At 55.9% G+C, this 17667-nt stretch overlaps 1 protein-coding gene across 11 annotated transcripts in view; it reads left to right on the top strand.

The window, feature by feature from the left end:
* DCTN1 (dynactin subunit 1) overlaps nt 1-17667 on the top strand; it is an 85090-nt gene that overhangs the window by 66819 nt on the left and 604 nt on the right. For 8 of the 11 annotated variants that reach the window (XM_049831381.1, XM_049831365.1, XM_049831346.1 and 5 more), the window contains 21 exons: nt 446-524; nt 1885-2044; nt 3129-3233; nt 3578-3769; nt 4544-4660; nt 5284-5436; nt 6024-6184; nt 7799-7967; nt 8524-8592; nt 9124-9186; nt 9276-9425; nt 9915-10076; nt 10431-10562; nt 10831-10959; nt 11353-11495; nt 12074-12240; nt 13933-13947; nt 14585-14718; nt 16077-16266; nt 17078-17154; nt 17564-17653. In XM_049831381.1, coding sequence (XP_049687338.1) covers nt 446-524; nt 1885-2044; nt 3129-3233; nt 3578-3769; nt 4544-4660; nt 5284-5436; nt 6024-6184; nt 7799-7967; nt 8524-8592; nt 9124-9186; nt 9276-9425; nt 9915-10076; nt 10431-10562; nt 10831-10959; nt 11353-11495; nt 12074-12240; nt 13933-13947; nt 14585-14718; nt 16077-16266; nt 17078-17154; nt 17564-17653 — 2657 coding nt within the window. The remainder of the gene's footprint in view (nt 1-445; nt 525-1884; nt 2045-3128; nt 3234-3577; nt 3770-4543; nt 4661-5283; nt 5437-6023; nt 6185-7798; nt 7968-8523; nt 8593-9123; nt 9187-9275; nt 9426-9914; nt 10077-10430; nt 10563-10830; nt 10960-11352; nt 11496-12073; nt 12241-13932; nt 13948-14584; nt 14719-16076; nt 16267-17077; nt 17155-17563; nt 17654-17667) is intronic. The other 3 variants (XM_049831330.1, XM_049831399.1, XM_049831407.1) reach the window with 1 other exon arrangement.

The raw sequence follows: 17667 nt of genomic DNA, 5'->3' as shown, positions 1-17667 counted from the left end.
GGGAAAAACGCAGGAGTACAAGAGTAGTCTGCAGGGAGATGTGGAAATTTCTGACATGAGCAATGTCTTTGATTTGAGTTTGTTTTCACTGAATTGTGAGGGCCAGGAGGGTTGAGAGCTGAGAGCACTCACAGTATCCAGTGTCGTGCCACTGCCATAGCCCAGTGGCTGCTCGGGTATAATCTGTAGGTTGGTACAGTGATTCTTCATCTGCACTAGCTTGCTTTGGTGGCATTGTGGGAGTCTCTCAGCCTATGAACACCAGTCGTATGCACCAGGCTTCAGTTTTGCTCAGTTGCAGGAGAGGGACTGATGCGTTTCCCCTTGGTGTGATGTAGCTGTCCTCTTACTGGTGTTTGTAATGTCGCTTAGTGTTAAGAGAACTGGACCTGTTTAGCAGCTGCTATTTCTACACAAGCAGAATAATGCTTCCTTTCTACTGCAGGCTCAGATGGAGCAGCATCCAGTTACCAAGTCAAACAGTTGGAAGAGCAAAATGCGAGACTCAAGGAAGCTCTTGTAAGGTAGGAGACCACTTGTGCTCCCCAAAGGCTGGGGTGCTGCCAGTGACTTCCTTCCTATGGCATCTCACGCTCTCTTAGCCTAATAGGAGTTTGTGTCAGAGCAGTGATCCAAATACTTCCCCTGAGCAGCCAATGTAACACCTGCTAGCTAGGTGGGGTTGTTTCTGAGCTCTGGTGCTCCTTTAAGCATGCAACAGAGAAGGGGGAATCTCTTGTCACTGGACACTATTGTAGATCGGGAGAAAATGATCCACTTCAGAAAGCTTCTGTATTTCATTCCTCTGTGCATGCAGTGCTCTGCTTCTCCAGCACAGCTGCAGGTTTATTCAAGCAGCCTGTACAGGACAGTTTTCCAGACGCCTCCTGTGCAGGTCCTGCTTCAGGTTTCTTGAGCCTGGGACCTGGTTGTTGCCTTTCCCTGGTCAAGCCCATCTGCCAGGGCTTAGGGCTTTGGGGCTTTTCTTTCTGGAAGTTCAGGTGGGGTCCCTCTGGTAACCACACCACTGCTTTCTGTCCCACCTCACTCCTCCCATGTGGCTGTGGTTCAGTGTGTGCAGCGTGCTGTGTTGCCTTTGGTGCAGAGAACAGCCTGTGCTTAAAGACAATTATTCCTGTAGGCCAGGAAGAGGTGGAGGAGGTGGAAGCATCCCCTCCTGATGGGAAACACAAGAAACTGCCTTGCAAGGACTTCCAAACCAGTGTGTGTTTGGGGTGGGAGACATAAAGAAGGTCCAAGTGAGAGTAGCTCCCAGCACCTGCACTCCCTGGGCAGAGCCACTTTGGGGCTGTTAGCAGAGCTGTTCGCACAGGCTCCTCAATGTACACATAAGCAAAGCTCTGTTCTCAGTGCATGATGAAGCACCTTTCCTTGTCTGTGCTTTGTCTTCTTTCTGTTGCTGACCTTCCCTTTTACACTGTGAAAGGCTGTGAATGTGACTTATTTTTCTTTGCTCACTGGGTTCTTCCTTTCTGTGCTTTAGCCTGTTCCATTTACAGCTATTCTTTCCTGCCTGTCTCTGTTGTCTATTTTTCCACATTCTCCTCTTCTGTTCTCTCCATCCGCTGTTGCTCTCATTGTTTCAAAGGAAGTTGCCATCTCAGGCACTGATTCACCCCCATCCCTTGCTGTTAATGAGCTGTTCTCTGGGGACGCTGCTGGTGTCCCCCCCAGGGAGGGGCTTTGAGAGGCTCCAAAGGAGCTCTGATCGCACTGCTGATGGGCAGCCAGCGCCAGCACAGGCAGGGGGTCTTGACTCTCCTGGTGCCAACCAAGAGCAATGTCTGGGGAGGGAATGGCTTCTATTGCTCTGGTACCTGGGTCTCTGCTGGGCTTGTGATGGGTCTGGTTGCTCTGTCAAAGGATGCGGGACTTGTCTGCATCAGAGAAGCAAGAACATGTGAAGCTTCAAAAGCAAATGGAGAAGAAAAACACAGAGCTGGAGTCCCTGCGTCAGCAGAGAGAGAAGCTTCAGGAAGAGGTTAAGCAGGCAGAGAAAATGGTTGATGAGCTAAAGGAGCAGGTGAGTCTGTTGGGGGACGGATAGGCAGGGCGGGGAAGTTTGCGGCCATCTGGGGCATTGAGCAATTCCTGTCAGGCAAGCTTGGGTCACCTCCTGGCACAGAACGCTTTCTGTCAGTCACTCTTGGAGAGCCATGCTCGGTAATACATCTGCAGGGACTAATACTTCTGCGTCCCTGTGTAAAAGCAAACCCTGTTCCAGCAGCGGAACTGTGCTGGACTCTGCTTGGCCATAGGGTGGCTCTTGAACACAGGACATGGATGATGTGTCCGGCTTTCCAGGGCTAGTCTGTGTTTGCTGCTCGCTCAGTGCTGATCCATCACATCTTCCTGCCTGGGTGATCTTCATGAGGCTTGTTCCTGGCTAGGCTGAGATGTCGGTGCAGGTGTGGTGCAGCCCTTAGGAAGGTTCTGCAGAACAGCCTGTGCAATTCCTCTGAACTGCAGTTCTGGAGGGAAGCTGGCCTCATGTTCTCTGAGCATTAGCCTGAGTTAGGTTAGAAGGTGGGCTGCTAGCAGAGGTGATGCTTCTTAAATGCAAAGACTGAAAAGCCCATTCCTCCATTAATACTCTAAGTGTATAACTGCTTGCCTAGGTTGGGGGGACAGGGAGCTTGGAAAGCATTGTCACGAGTCTGCCTGGAAAGCATTGTCACAAGTCTGCCAAGGCTCAGCCTGAAGGTCAGCATCACTTACACTGACCTGGAACCGTTCAAACTTGTGCCCTGATGCTGCAGCTAAAGAGCCCATAACATCTCTAAGAACCAAAGCAAAGCCTCTCTTCTCATGTGCTTTTCCTTCTGGGGCTGCTGGCCGTTCTGGTTTGAATTGTTTGCTCTCCTGAGGGATGCTGTTCTCTGCTATCAGGAGGGAGCTTAAGCAATGTCTGGCAAACTGTCACTTCAGGATGGGGAGATGGATTTATCAGCCATGTCCCACAGCTCAGCAGAGTGATCCCCCAGTGGTATAAAAGGATTTTTGAGCTGCTTGCTGCAGCGTGTTGAGCTCCAGGTTGGAGGATGATGTGGTGTGTGCTTGCAGGTGGATGCTGCTTTGGGTGCTGATGATGTGGTGTGTGCTTGCAGGTGGATGCTGCTTTGGGTGCTGAAGAGATGGTGGAGACTCTGACGGAGAGAAACTTAGACCTGGAGGAGAAGGTCCGGGAGCTGCGCGAGACTGTCGGGGACCTGGTAAGACGGACTCCTCTTGAGTAAGGGCTGGTACTGGAGGGCTTGCGCCGCTTGCTTCATGCCTGGTGTGTGGCTGGGCTGATGCAAGGGCTGGTCCAGCCGACACCTGGCAGTGAGGCTGCCCGAGGCACTGTGAACTGCCTGGCAGCGGTGCCAGAGGGGACTGGGAAACCTCTTTGCAGGAATTACGCTTGGTGCTGCTTCCCAACAGTGCACCCTTCTGCTCTGCAGAATATGCCCCTTACACCCTGGGGTGCCCCTCTGCCCTGCTCCAAAAATGCCCAAATGCTGTCGCTTGCTAGGCTGTGGTGTAACCGCATCCCATGCTGCCTCCTCCTTGCCAGGAAGCCATGAATGAGATGAATGACGAGCTGCAGGAAAATGCCCGGGAGACAGAACTGGAGTTACGGGAGCAGCTGGATATGGCGTCGGCGCGGGTCCGCGAGGCAGAGAAGCGTGTGGAGGCTGCGCAGGAGACCGTGGCCGACTACCAGCAGACCATCAAAAAATACAGAAAGCTGACTGCACGCCTTCAGGTGCGGCCCTTTGGTGCCCCTGGCATGGCAGCGGGGCAGTTCCTGCTGGAGCCGTGTTCCTCTGGGAGCCCACCTCGGTGACGAGGAGACTGAGCATATGTAGGCAAGAGCATTACCAGAGGAGGTGGTCCCTGGGGGCAGGAATGGCACACTGCCTCCTGCTCTTGTGGGAGATGGGCACGGCAGAACACAGATGGCTGATGCTGGAGAGCAGGTTCCTAATTGAGCTTTCCTGGGGACCTCCAGCAGTACCAGATCACATGTGCTTCTTGTGACCTCTGACAGCCCTGCCTGTCCTTATGCCTGTGTCCAGATGGGGCTCGCTGGCAGAGCCCCTGCTGAAGTCAGCACTGTAAAATACTTCTGAACACATGGCTGCTTCAGCTTTTTACTGTGCTGTGCTGCTTGTGCTCCAGGCTTGGGAACCAAGTCCTGGATGAGTCAGAATAGTGTGGGGTTGTTCCAGCACTGGGCTTGGTTCTCCTGGGCTTTGCTGGCAGTGAAAGGAGATGGGTAATGAGTCTGTGTGGATTCCTTGGCTTCAATACATTGTGTGGTCAGCCGAGCATTTGGAAAGCACTTATATTCCTCTTCCTTACTTTCATCCATCATTGTGTGTGTTGCACAATGAGCCCCCGGTGATCCCCCCCTGCCCTCCCCCAGGAAGGGGGCATTGGGAGGTGAGGTGTCTATGTACTGCAGAGGGTGTGGGATTACAGATCTCCTCTGTACTGCTTGTCTCTATGTGTAATTGCAGCTTCTTTCTGTGCTCAGGACATGAACCGAGAACTCATGAGTCAGCAAGAAGCGTCTGCTGAGAAGCAGCAGCAGCCTCCTCCCGAGATGTTTGACTTCAAGATTAAATTTGCAGAGACGAAAGCCCATGCTAAGGTAGGGCCAGCAGGAGAGCTGTGCACCAGGCGTGTGAACTGAACAGAGTACATTCCTTCCCGTGTGCGAGGCTCCTGAAGCAGTGGCACTGAGGCACGGCACCAGCATGTGGGTGCCAGGCTCAGAGTGGGTATTCCCCATGCAGTGGGGCTGGCCTGGGGGCACAGGTCTTGGCATTGGCCTGTGGTGCTTGTGCCAGCTGTGGAAACAGGCTGAGGCAACTGTCAGGATGTTTCTCTCTCCTAAGAGAAATGTCAAAGTTCAAATACTGCTGTGCAAAAAGGGATGTTTTCTGTGAAAGAGTGTGCTCAGAGCTGACAATGTAAGCATTGTTTTTATCACACTGTGATATGCTGGCAGGAAAGAAAGAATGCTTGTGAGCACAGATACATGGTGTACCCTGTACCCGGTGTTAGAGCAGAGCTCCAGAGCAGTCCCTGGGCACCTCCACAGAGCACCCGTTGGTCCTAATGATAAATGTTTCCTGTGACAGCCAGGGAGTGAGGTGTTAGCTGTGTCCTGGCAGGAAAGACTCTCCAACTCTGTGAAATACTGAACGGGCTGGAACGCAGTGGACTGGGGAGGGGACTGAGCGGGCTGCCTTGACCCCGTGTCTCCTGCAGGCCATCGAGATGGAGCTGCGGCAGATGGAGGTGCAGCAGGCCAACCGGCACGTCTCCCTCCTCACATCCTTCATGCCCGATAGCTTCCTGCGCCATGGAGGGGACCATGACTGCATCCTGGTGCTGCTGCTCATCCCTCGGCTCATCTGCAAGGTGGGATGGATGCCTCGGCTCCCGCCTGCCTGGGGGAGTTAGGCCTCGTCACGAGCTTGTGCTAATTCTTCCTTTGAAGCTTTGAGCTGGGGCTGTTTCCTGCGCTGGGCTGATGGGGCTTGGAGTGTCTTCTTCAAACCCACTGTGCCACTGGGGCTAACCAGGAGTCAGTGGCTGTGCCGCGACTCTGCGGGAAATATATCTTTCCTTTCTGTCCCAGCCGAAGTTGGGATTTTGAATGTTTACTTGGAGAACTTTTGAAATTGTGAGGGAGGAGGAGGAGGAAGCAGGAGTCCCTGCCCACAGGTGGTGGTAGGTCGGTGGTTGGAGCATCCAGCTGTGGTACTGGTGGGTCGAGCCTGCCAGTTCGGGCAGGGCAGGCCTGTGAGCCTCGGTGTCTTGCAGCACTGGCCAGGGGATTGGTGGTCTGCTGTCCTTCTTTATTGCCCTTCTCTTCTGCAGAAATCTTTCCCAGGAAAGCTTGCTTTTTGGGAGTGTGCAGGGGGTGTTTGGCTGGTCTGTGGCTAAGTGCAACAGATCAGAGGAAGCATAGGAAGACTCTGAAGGTTTGCCCTCTTCCCTAACAGGCTGAACTGATCAGCAAACAGGCTCAGGAGAAGTTTGATCTGAACGAAAACTGTGCAGAGCGCACCGGCCTCAGGGGCGCACCGGGAGAGCAGCTGAGCTTTGCTGCTGGGCTGGTCTATTCCCTGAGCCTCCTTCAGGCTACGCTGCACAAATATGAACAGTGAGTACCCAGCCCTTCTCCTCACCCTCGATCCCCACCTGCTGCACCATCTGGAAGCATGGAGGAGTTCTGCAGCATCGCAGCAAGGCCTGGTCCCCACTGGAGTTAAAGATATCTTGGCAGCTAGGCTGGAAGAAAGCTGAGGGATCCCGTTTATTGCCTTGTGATGGGAGTATTTACTTCTCTTGTAAATAGAACTCCTTCCTTGTTTTCCTCCCAAAAATTGACATGTGAAGGGATCCAATCCTCTAGCATGTGTTGCTCATTATTTAGCTGTGACTGTGTCTTGAGGCCAGAAGTAGCCTTGCTGCACCAATTTTTTTCCATCTATCCTGCCAGGAGATGCATTGCAGTCTCTTGCTGAGATTGATTGTGTTTGGGGTTGGCTCTGGGCTTCAGTCCCCAAGAGCAGGCTCTCCCTTGCAGCCCAGTGCCCTCTTCCACGAGTGCCCAGGGCTTACTCCTGTGGGGAAGGTTTCACCGAGCGTCAGCCTGAACGCTTGATCAGTGTGATCCCATTGCTGGGCAGTGCCCTGACAGCACCGCCAAGCCAGGGCTTTCCTCAGAGACTGGGAAATGCTGTCAGGCACCAAAATGGCTGTGGCCAGGGAAAGTACTCACCTTGAGGTGTGCTCAGCTTTTCTCCCAGCAAAGTGGCTCAGTTTGAAACAGGGCGCTGAGACATCCCTTTGCTTCTGCACTAGCATGGCTGATGAACTCGTTAGATCGCCTGGTGTATTGCTGGTGTGTCGTGGTTTAACCCCAGCCAGCAACTAAGCACCATGCAACAGCTCACTCCCTCCCACCCACTGGGATGGGGGAGAGAATCAGGAAAAAAAAAAAAAAGTAAAACTCATGGCTTGAGATAAGAACAGTTTAATTGAACAGAAAAGGAGAAACTAATAATGATAAAACACTAATAAAATGACAATAGTACTAATAAAAGGACTGGAATATACAAGTGATGTACAATGCAATTGCCCACCACCCGCCGACCAATGCCCAGTTAGTTCCTGAGTGGTGATTCCCCCCCCCCCAACTCCCCCCAGTTTATAAACTGAGCATGACGTCACATGGTGTGGAATACCCATTTGGCCATTTTGGGTCAGCTGCCCTGACTGTGTCTCCTCCCAACTTCTTGTGGCCTTCCAGCCTTCTTGCTGGCTGCGCTTTAAAAGCTGAAAATGTTTAGACTAAACATTACTTAGCAATAACTGAAAACATCAGTGTTATCAACATTCTTCTCATACCTAACTCAAAAACACAGCACTATACCAGCTACTGGGAAGACAATTAACTCTATCCCAGCCGAAACCAGGACATGGTGCTAGGTAGCAAGTCTTCTCCTGCCTCCAGCACTGAGTTCTGGCCTAGAGAACTGAGTGTTTTTTCTGTTCAGTGGCTTCCTGTAGCACCCAGGCAGCCTATCTCATACCCTGGTTTTCTGCAGACGTTTTGACTTTTGTTAGCTGCTCTCTAGCTACAGTGTTCCTGGGGGTCCGGCTGGCAGTCCTTGGGGGGGGGTCCAGTGGTCTGAGATTGGCACCCAGCAGCAAAGCCCTGGAGCATGCACCTGTCCCAGCCAAGCCGACTGTGCCTGCGTTCCCTTACCAGGGCCCTGAACAAATGCAGCGTAGAGGTGTACAAGAAGGTGGGGATGCTATACCCTGAGATGAGTGTCCACGAGCGCTCGCTGGACTTCCTGATCGAGCTGCTGCACAAGGACCAGCTGGACGAGACGGTCAATGTGGAGCCACTGACCAAAGCCATCAAGTACTACCAGGTGGGTCTGCGGAGCCGAGAGCGACAGGCTCTTGGCCAAGCTTGGGGCGTTTCTGACCTGCAGGGTGGGGAACCGGTGCAACCTCACCAGCGTGTGCCACAGCTGGAAATTATGTCCTTGGATACATCGTTCATGTGGCACATTGACAAGCTGTGAATAAGCTCGCTGGAAGCACTTGCCTTTGGATGTTTTTCACCCCTGGAGCACACAGGACATGAGCCTGTGATTGTGTCACTTGGGGGCTGTGTTCTCTGTCCCTGGGAGAACACAGACAGAAAGGATGTCGTTCTCCTGTCCTAGATTTCTGTACCTCTGTGCTGCAGGCCAGGGTTGCTGACCCTTTGAGTTAAGAGCCATGAGCTCTTTTGGAGGGCAGAGCATTCAGAGGGAATCTGGTGGGGGTCACTGCAAGAGTTTTCACTTCCAATTAAAAATTAGGCCAAACCCTCAATGTTTGGGATTTTTTGTCATGCATTTTCCCACTTGGTTTGTTTGCTTGCATGTCTGGAAACGTTTGAGGGGTACTGATCTCTTGCTGATCTCTCTCCTCACCTAGCATCTGTACAGCATCCACCTGGCTGACCAGGCTGAAGACTGCACGATGCAGTTGGCCGACCACATCAAGGTGAAGTGGGGAAAAATAACCTGACTCTTTCGCTGTTGCGTGTTTTCTGCCTTTGCCCTTTCTGCTCCCCCCTGAGATCACTTTGTGAGTTGAAGTGCGTCTTCTACCCCTCTCCCCAGTGCTGTCACTTTTCCCCAGCTCCTGCTGCCAGTGGTGGCACAGAGGTGATGAGGGCTCCCAGGTCACGGAAGGGGGAAGAAGACATGGGGCAATTTGCCCTGTGGATGTCTGGGTAGAAAGAGAAGAGCAGCAAGGAGAGTGTGGAGAACCTAGTGTCTAAGTGGGAGTGTTGTACTGCCCTGAGCTTCTAAGGGAAGTACTGGTGTCCTGTGCCCCACAGAGTAAAACAAAAGTTGACTGAATGCCTCAGCCTGTTTTCCTGCTCCTGTAAATCCTGGAGTTGTGGCAGGGTGGTGTACAGAGCGTCCGCCCTGAAATGCCCAAGACCAAAGCTCCAGTTTGCCCTAGAGCAGCTCTCTTGCCTGGTCTCTGCTTTGCCCCAAGCTGACGGTAGCTGTTTGTGCCCTGCAGTTCACCCAGAGTGCCTTGGACTGCATGGGGGTGGAGGTGTGCCGGCTGCGATCCTTCCTCCAGGTAGGACATGCTTGGGGTGGCTCTGCGGGGTTGTGCTGGGTTCCTCTCACCTATGTCAGTTTTTCTGAAGTCCTTTCTCTACACCCTAGGCTGGGCAGGAGGCATCCGACCTTGCCATCCTCCTCAAGGACTTGGAGACCTCGTGCAGTGATATTCGCCAGTTCTGCAAGAAGATCAGGCGCCGCATGCCTGGGACAGACGCTCCGGGTATCCCTGCAGCACTGGGCTTCGGGCAGCAGGTGAGCTGGCTGGCAGAGCAGGACACCCTAGCACTGCCCCGCATGGGGCCATCTTGGCCACATACTGGGAGCTGTGGGCTGTACTGGGCTAGCATCAAACGCTGTTAGATCATTGCTGTCCTTGGTGGCTCCAGGGAGGGAGCATGCTGGTGTGCCCTGCTTAAGCTGAGCAGCAGCCCGCTGCACAGATGGAGGAAAATGGTGCGAGCTGAGATGGGAGGTAGTGTCTCTGGGCTTCGTGTTTCTAGTCGGGACAGAGACATGGACTTTTTCACCTAATCTTCTCCAGCTGTGAGTTTCTTTCTATCTTTCCTGGTGTTTCCCATCTTCTTAGTGATGCTTCAGAAGCAAGTTAAAATCTCAATAGCTGTCAGACTAGGGCAAGGCAAGTGTTGTGCAGCCAGGAGCCATTGTGCCTGGGAAGCGAGCTGGAAAGCAACCTGTTTGTCTCTGCTTTTCCTAACCATCCTGTTTCCGCCCAACTTCCAGGTGTCGGACACGCTCCTGGACTGCCGCAAGCACCTGACGTGGGTGGTGGCCGTGCTGCAGGAGGTGGCTGCTGCTGGGGCACAGATGATTGCTCCTCTGGCGGAGAATGAGGGGCTGCTGGCAGTGAAGCTGGAGGATCTGGCCTTCAAAGCAAGCGAGCAGGTAGGAAACTCCCTTCCCGTCTGCCCCTCATTCCCTGCTGCAGCAGGGTAAAGCTAGGAACCGTCTCACTCCAGTGCTACAGACCTGCCCATGAGCAGCTCCAGATGGGAGAGCCTTGTGGAGGCTGGGAACAAACTCCTGGGAATACGGCCAGGGAAACCCAAAATGTGGAGGGCTTTGTGGTCCCCTGCTTTGTGCTGTCCTTCCCTGCAGCTGGCTTTGCTCTGCAGCTGCACCAAAGGGACTGCGGGCGCTCAAGGCCTGTGGCACATTGTGGGGAGTCAGGAGGGGGCTGTAATGGTGACTGTGAGCCCAGCCCAGGGGCACCTGCCACTTTCTTCCTGTCCTTTGCAGATCTACGGCACCCAAGGCATCAACCCCTATGAGTGTCTGCGTCAGTCTTGCAGCATCCTCATCGCGACCATGAACAAGATGGCCACGGCTATGCAAGAGGGAGAATACGATGCAGATAGACCACAGACCAAGGTGGGCTTTGGCTGTGGCAGGGCCCTCAGGCAGAGCCAGAGCATCTGAGCTGCTCCATAATCTCCCACAGTCATGCTGCTGCTTCCCCTGGCTGGAGGGTCTTCTGGGTGTGATGGGGGGGCAGAGAGCTGAGGAGGTGCAGCAGTTGCCTGCAACATTCAGGGAGACTGGGAATGGTCACCCTCTTGCCCTGTGGCCCCATCTGCAATTAGTGGAATTCTTCGTAAAATATCGATTTTGTATCATGTTCCTCTGGTCTTCGTTACAGCCCACCCCACCTGCTGACCTACGGGCAGCAGCTATTCGGGCAGAGATCACCGATGCTGAGGGGCTGGGGCTTAAGCTGGAGGACAGGGAGACGGTCATCAAAGAACTGAAAAAGTCCCTCAAGATCAAGGTAAGCTGTTCTTCAGTCAATCTATGCCTTCCTGGCTGGTCAGTGAAGAGGTGTTTGCTGCTGTAGTGGTCACATTTGTGCTCCAGGTGACTTGTTGCCTGTGGAGCTGACGGTCCCGAGTCCCAACTAGATCTCCTCCTGGAAATATTCTTCCAGTTGTCAGGGAGGTGCTGTCTGGCTGGTGACTCCCTGCCAGAGACTGTCCTGGCCTTTGCCCCACGATGTTCTGGGATGACAAGTGTTGGTGATGGGTGCGTGTGCCAAGCATAGGTGCAGAGCGGATAGGCGTTGTGATTTCTGGGCAGGCTCCCACCAAGTGCTGCAAGGAACTTTTCCTAGGGCCCACCATTCCCAGGGCCCTGGAGCGCTCTGATTTCTTTCCTGCCGCTCCAGGGTGAGGAGCTCAGTGAAGCAAATGTGCGGCTCAGCCTCCTGGAGAAGAAGCTGGACAGTGCATCCAAGGATGCAGATGACCGTGTGGAAAAGATACAGACGAAGCTGGATGAGACCCAGACGCTGCTCAAAAAGAAAGAGAAGTGCGTGCGAGATGGGGCTGCTGTTGGAGGGTCTATTGATGAGGACTGGACAGCTGGTGGTCCTTTGGGCTGGCTGGCTGGCAGGGTTTGTGGCTTAGCGGCGGGACATGTTGGTGAAGGGGAGCCAGCACTTTTTAACGGTGCACGGCAGAGCACAGGCTAGCAGAGGGTCCTGGGAAAGGTCCAGTTCAAATGCTTTTGTGGGAAGGGCCATTGTCCTGGCATGTTATTACTACCATTTCTGTGCTCCAAGCGTCTCTTGCCACAGGTCCATTGGGAGAGCAAGGCCTTAGACAAGCAGGGAGGTGCAGGCTTGCAGGGTGGAGGGAGGACTGTCTTGCAAGCTGGGCAAAATGGCTAAGTGTTCAATATGGACAAATACTTTCTTTGTGTGTTATACTGCAATCTGCAGTAGAGGCTGGTGGAGCTCCAGCTCCTGGATCAGCAGGTTTGTGCTTGAAGCACAGCAGTAGCAGGATGCGTGACAAAGCCAGGAGCTCTCGAGTCCTGGACTGCTTGCCTCTTTCCTTTGGAGGAGCATGTCCAGTGACAGCTGTGACTCTATACACTCTTCCCAGGGAGTTTGAGGAGACCATGGATGCTCTTCAGGCAGATATCGACCAGCTGGAATCAGAGAAGGTAGAGCTGAAGCAGCGCTTGAACAACCAGTCAAAGCGAACCATCGAGGGCCTGCGTGGCGCCCCTGCCTCTGGAGTTGCCTCCATCGTGTCTGGCATTGCTGGAGGTGCGTAACCAGCGTCCCCAGAGCGCTGGAACACTTCTGCAGCTGCTGTGGGGTATTTGCGGGCTGGAAAGGGAGCCTGGGATGTCCTCCTGACACAGAGTCCGGGAGCTGTGCAGAGGATTCCCTGCAGTGTCTGTGTGACGCCTGCCTGGGAGGCAGCGCAGGAGCTCGAACTGGGAATGGTGCTCTGACAGTTCACTGCTCTGCCCGCCCAGCCCTCCCGCAGCAAGCCAGAGCCTCTGGTGTGGCTGGCAGGGGAGAAGACAGGAGGTGTTCAGGCTGTAATGATGACCAGGGAGTGCGGAGAGCCTGCAGCTCCCCAGCAGCATCTGGCAGCTCCATGCTTGGGCAGACAGGGCAATGGTGTCACCTCTAAGGAGCCAGCCTTGTGGTGTCCCTGCAGCTGGCTGGGGCTGGGGGGCCCTTGGTGGCAGGGCACCCTGCTCTGGCAGCTGGGGGCAGGCGAATGCCGGTACTGCCCGGCCTAGCCTGTGGGCCTGTCCTCCCATGGGGATGCTCCCGTGGAGATTCAGTGGTTGGTGCCTGCCTGCTGGCGCATTCTTGCTGCTGCAGGCAGCTGCTGCCTCTGCTGCTGTGCCTCTCCAGGGCACGGATGGGCTGTTCAGGCTCTGCTGCTCTGACCTGGCTGGCTCGGAGAATGAGACCTGATTTCTCTGTGCCTCCTGGGCTCTTGTGAAGCCCAGCAGCAAGGGGTGGGTGATGGTGCAGGATGGGTGCTTGCTGAGGTTGCAGGTCCTTGTGCTGGCTAGCAGGGATGTTAGTACCTTCCTTGTCATTCTGGAGGAAATGTCCTACAAAAAATGCCTGGTGGCAGGACCAGGTCTTTGGCATCTTTGTCAGGAGCTCTGGCTGTAGGACGTTGTGTGGTCTTCCAAACTGAGAGCCCCGGTGTCCTTTAGGACTGTGACCAGGGTGGCTGTGGAGCAGCCTGGTCCTCTGGCCCCAGAGTGGCAGCGATCCAGTGGGTCCAGGTTCCTGATCCTTTTGACCTGATCTGTGTTGGGTGACACCTGAATGCAGCCTGGCTCCTGGATGCAGCAGCTCCTGGAGTCACTGCAGCCATGAGCTCTGGCTCTCAGGGACGCTGACAGAGTGTTCTCAGTTCCGAACAGTGTGTGCAGCGCTGTGAGCACTGTGCCAGCACCAGCCTGCTCACGAGTGCTGCGTTTCAGAGGGGGAAGCTGGGGGCACAGGGAGCACAGCCTGAGGGGACCCCAGCTCTCAGGGGTGTAGTGCACACTCGGTGCAGAGGGGCAGTCGGCGGGAGCTGCTCCTCTGCCCCTGCACAGGGAGGCTCGGATAGAGCACCTCGGAGCAGGTCAGCATGGATCACCGTGCCTTCGGACCCACAGCAACAGGCGGCTGTTGTGGGGCAGCTCTGGAGGAGGCATGCCGTGGGTGCACGTGTCCCACTTGGGTTGCTCACAGCCGCGCATGTGGCTGGGGCTCGCCGGCCCTGGCCAGATCCTGCAGCAGCAGCACGTGGAGTCCCACTGCCCTGGCAGGGCGGCTGGGATGGTCGCTGCTCCCGGAGTCAGGGGACCGGGCTCAGCACAGGACACAGCCATGGGTGACCAGAGCTCCTCTGGCCATGGCTCCTCTCAGACTTGATCCTTGGCTTTAATTCTGCTTCTTCTTGTCTTTCTTCTGGCTCCTCTCCTTGTACTGCAGAGGAACAGCAGAGAGGTACGGTACTGCACCCCAGCATGCCAGTGCTCCCCGCCTCCTCTGGCCCCCAGAAGTGCATGCCGGGGGGGGACTAGCGTCCCAAGACACCCAAGCATGGCCCTGGGACAAGGCTTGGTTTGGGAGCAGGGGGAAGGATGCAGGTCTTGCTCAAGGGCAGTGCTCAGCTCGGGTCCCCAGCAGCCTGTGCTGCAGGGGAGCTCGTGGCTGGTGCACTCCTGGACAGTACCAGGAGTCCGGGAAGGGAGTGGTGAGCATGAAACTGCTATGGGTGCAGAGTGGTGTGACTCCTGCAGCGGAGAGATGGGTCCCTGGAGTGTCCAGAGCGTGGCACAGCCCCGAGCCTTCGGGAAGTGGGCACCGGGAGTGCCTGGTGCTGGGCTGCTGAGGAGGCATGGAGGGGGTGAGGTACTGCCCTGGCGAGCTGGCGTCTTGGCCTTCTCCGTGGTAGGTGCCGCATGTTTGTGATGGCTCCATCGGTGCCTGGGTGCACACAAGCAGATGCTGCTTCCCCCCATGCTGCAGACACTTGTCCCTTTGCTGAGCCTGTCTGCATATCCAGTGCTGCTGTAGGAGTCCTGCCCCGCGCTCACATGTGACGGTTGGTGATGCTGCTGCTGTTGGTGCCTGTCTGCAGGTGTTGGTGCTGACCAGGTGACGGGAGGCGGTTCAGGACCCATCCAGGTGAAGGACTCGCCTCTTCTTCTCCAGCAAATTGATGTCCTGCAGCATTGCATCAGGCACCTCAGGAACGAGAACAGCCGGCTCAAGGTGAGGTGTGGGGAGGTGCCTTGCCCTACAGCAGGTCCCTGGGTGCCTGCAGTGCTGAGCAGGTCCCAGTGGGTCCCGGCACACTGGACCCCACGGCTTGGACATGCCGTATGTTGGGAGGTTGAGCAGGAGAAGAGGGAGGGCTGGGGGAAGCTGGATGCCACAGCACGGCGCTGGGCAGAGCAGCCTGAGGGTCCAGCTGCTGCCAGCACTGCTGGTGGTGATGTGCTCCCTCCAACACCGCAGAGCAGCTCTGTCCTCCACGCTGTGGGTTTCCTCAGGAAAAGAAACAGGAATGGCAAGGCATGTCGGACTCTGCTTTACAGAGAGGGGCTCTGCGAAGACCCCAGTCAGGGCATGGCTGTGCCCGTTCCTGTTCCTGCGGTGGGAGGCTTGGGCTCTGCCCTGGGAGCATGGCAGCCCGAGGGAAGGGCCGTCCTGCAGTGCTGCGGCACTGCTCAGGGGCATTCGCCTTCCTCCAGCAGCAGGCTCTGGGCTGGGGGCTTGTGCTGGCTTGGTGCCTGCCTTTGGGTGGTGGTCTTGGACAAAGTCATGTCCCAAGAGGCCAGGGAGGTCTGTGTGGGATGCGGTCCGCGTGGGACGAGCTGGAGGAAGGGCACTTAGTCCACCACATCTGGTGGTGGTCAGGAGCACAGCTCTGCTGCAGAGCTTGCAGCCAGCTCTCCACTAGCGATGAGATTTGGCTCCTTTGGGGAAGGGGCCGAGCCGTGGGCTTGGTCCGAGCGCAGCATTGGCAGCTGGGAGCCAGAGCGGCTGGCAGAGCTGGGGGTGCTGGTGGCATCGCTGCCTAGCCTTGGTCCCTCACTTCAGTCTGGGGGCTCCAAATGCCAGCTGATGCAGACTGATTAAGGCATTGATTGATTAATGAACGCACTATGAGGAAATTGGCAAAGCAGCAAGTAATCTAATTAACTGAATAACATTCCAGTAATATTAATTCACAGACATATAATTATGCAGATGATTATGCACAACTATGAAGCTGTTAATGATAGTTCTTAAATGTAATGAGTCACATATGTGGCCACTGGCGAGTTACGGTTCTGTAAGTACTGAGGTGCCAACCTGTTTCCTGCTCCCCAAGTCTTACACATGCTCAGCTGGTTGTCCAAAGGCTTCCCTCTGGTGTCCTGGTGCGTTTGGGACATCACTGCTGTCCGTGGGCATCCATGCTCCCACCCTTGAAAGATCCACCCTTTGGTTGTTTTCAGTATAGTTTTAAGTCCCTTTTTTCCATTTGGGCTCTCCTTTTTGCTGCCTTTACACCACATTTTCTCTGCTCAATTCCTCCCAAATAAACACCCTGCCCCTAATGACCTTCTCCCCGTCGGTCCCAGGGAGCCCAGATGAAGATGCAGCTGGCCAGCCTGAAGCCTCTGCAGGTACCCAAGCTCTCCCTCCTCATGAACAGGCAGGGAGAAGGTCTGCGCACACAGACGCTGTACCGCAAGGCCAGCCAGCTCCTGGAAACCGCCTATCATATGAGTGCCACCATGAAGGTTGTGGACCTGAAGCAGACCAAGTCGGGTAGGTCCCACACGAACATTCCTTGGCTGAAGCACCTGGGGAGCAGGGGCTCACGGGCAGCTGTGAGTCGGAGGGAGCTTGGCCCATGCTCTGTGAGCAACCTCCGCATCTTCCCTCTGCCCCGGGGAGGGACCAGCACCTTCCCATCCAGCCAGCATCCAGAGCAGGGTTTGCTCCAGAGCAGAGCTCCAGCCTACCCCTTCAGACCTACCTGCCAGAGGTCTGCTCTGGTGGCAGCAATCCCGGCTTGCTCGAGCTGACGGGGCTTCCCTGCACAGCAGGGAATGGCCTTGTGCCCCTGAGAGGCGGCCATCCCCCTGGCTGCGGGCATTCGTGTCTGGGGACAGGGTGGCGCCGGTTCAGCACGCAGGGGCTGAAGCTGCTCCCTGGAGTCAGTGTGGCTCAGCATCTTCCCTGTGGCACTGCTGGCTGAGCCAGGAGCCTGTTGCCCCCCCCAAATCTCCCCCGGTAACAAAGAACCTGAGCTGGCTGAGCCGGCACTCTGCATGTGCGGTGTGCCTATGGCTGAATGGACCCTGAGCCACAGGGAGGATGACACCTTCCTCCTTCTCCTTCCTGCAAACCTCCATCTCCCCTGCATCGGCATTCGGACAAGCCGGCTCAGCGGTGGCTGTTGCCTCGCTCATGCTGTGGTGCTGGTCTGTGCCCAGCCGCAGGGCTCACCATCCATCAGGGCTGGGTGAGGCAGGCCCCAGTGTTCCTCATTGGAGTCTTTTGGGGAAAGGAGCGCTGGACAAGTGCCCTGTCCGTGCTTTGCCAGCCTGCGTGTCTCACCTCCTGTCTTCCGTAGGAAGGAGCTTGTCAGCACAGCTGCTGGAGCAGACAGCCCGCCTGTTGGCCCTCAAAAACAGCGTCGACAGCCTAAGGGTAAGGCAGGCTCCCCCCGCACTGTGGCGGGAGGGTGGGTGTCCCGGCGGCACCCCAGGCCCAGCCCTCCTGTTCCCCTGGCCTGGGGAGGGGGAAATGAACGGCCATGTCTCCCTGTGAGCACCGTAGCTGGTGCTGCCGTCCCATCGGTGCTGCCAGCACTTAGGTGCACCCTGCGGCACCTCTGGCTGTGGCAGTCGGGGATGAGGTGCTGCCCCTTTCCCCTTCCAAAACAAAGTCAGGTTTGACCCCTCTGCCTTGTCCCCAGGGATTTGGGATGGTGAAGGGCTCTGGGGGGGGGTGAGGGGCTTGGGGGGGCCAGCGAGCCCACATGCAGCAGCAGGAGCAGCCGTGGGGCAGCGGTGCAGTTCTGGAGGTGACCTTGTTCTGCTCTCTGTCCCTCCCCCAGGATGAGGTGATGAGAGAGGTGGTTCAGCAGCAGCCGGGTGCCAGCGTCCCCACCAGCTTCGGCACCTTCCCCTCCCCCTCCTTCCTCAAGGTGAGACCCTTCTT

The sequence above is a fragment of the Accipiter gentilis genome, chromosome 3 (genome assembly GCF_929443795.1).
Source record: "Accipiter gentilis chromosome 3, bAccGen1.1, whole genome shotgun sequence".
NCBI classification, from domain to species: Eukaryota; Metazoa; Chordata; class Aves; order Accipitriformes; family Accipitridae; genus Astur; species Astur gentilis.
Note: the sequence above shows the minus strand (reverse complement) of the source record. Positions and strands in the feature narration are given on the sequence as shown.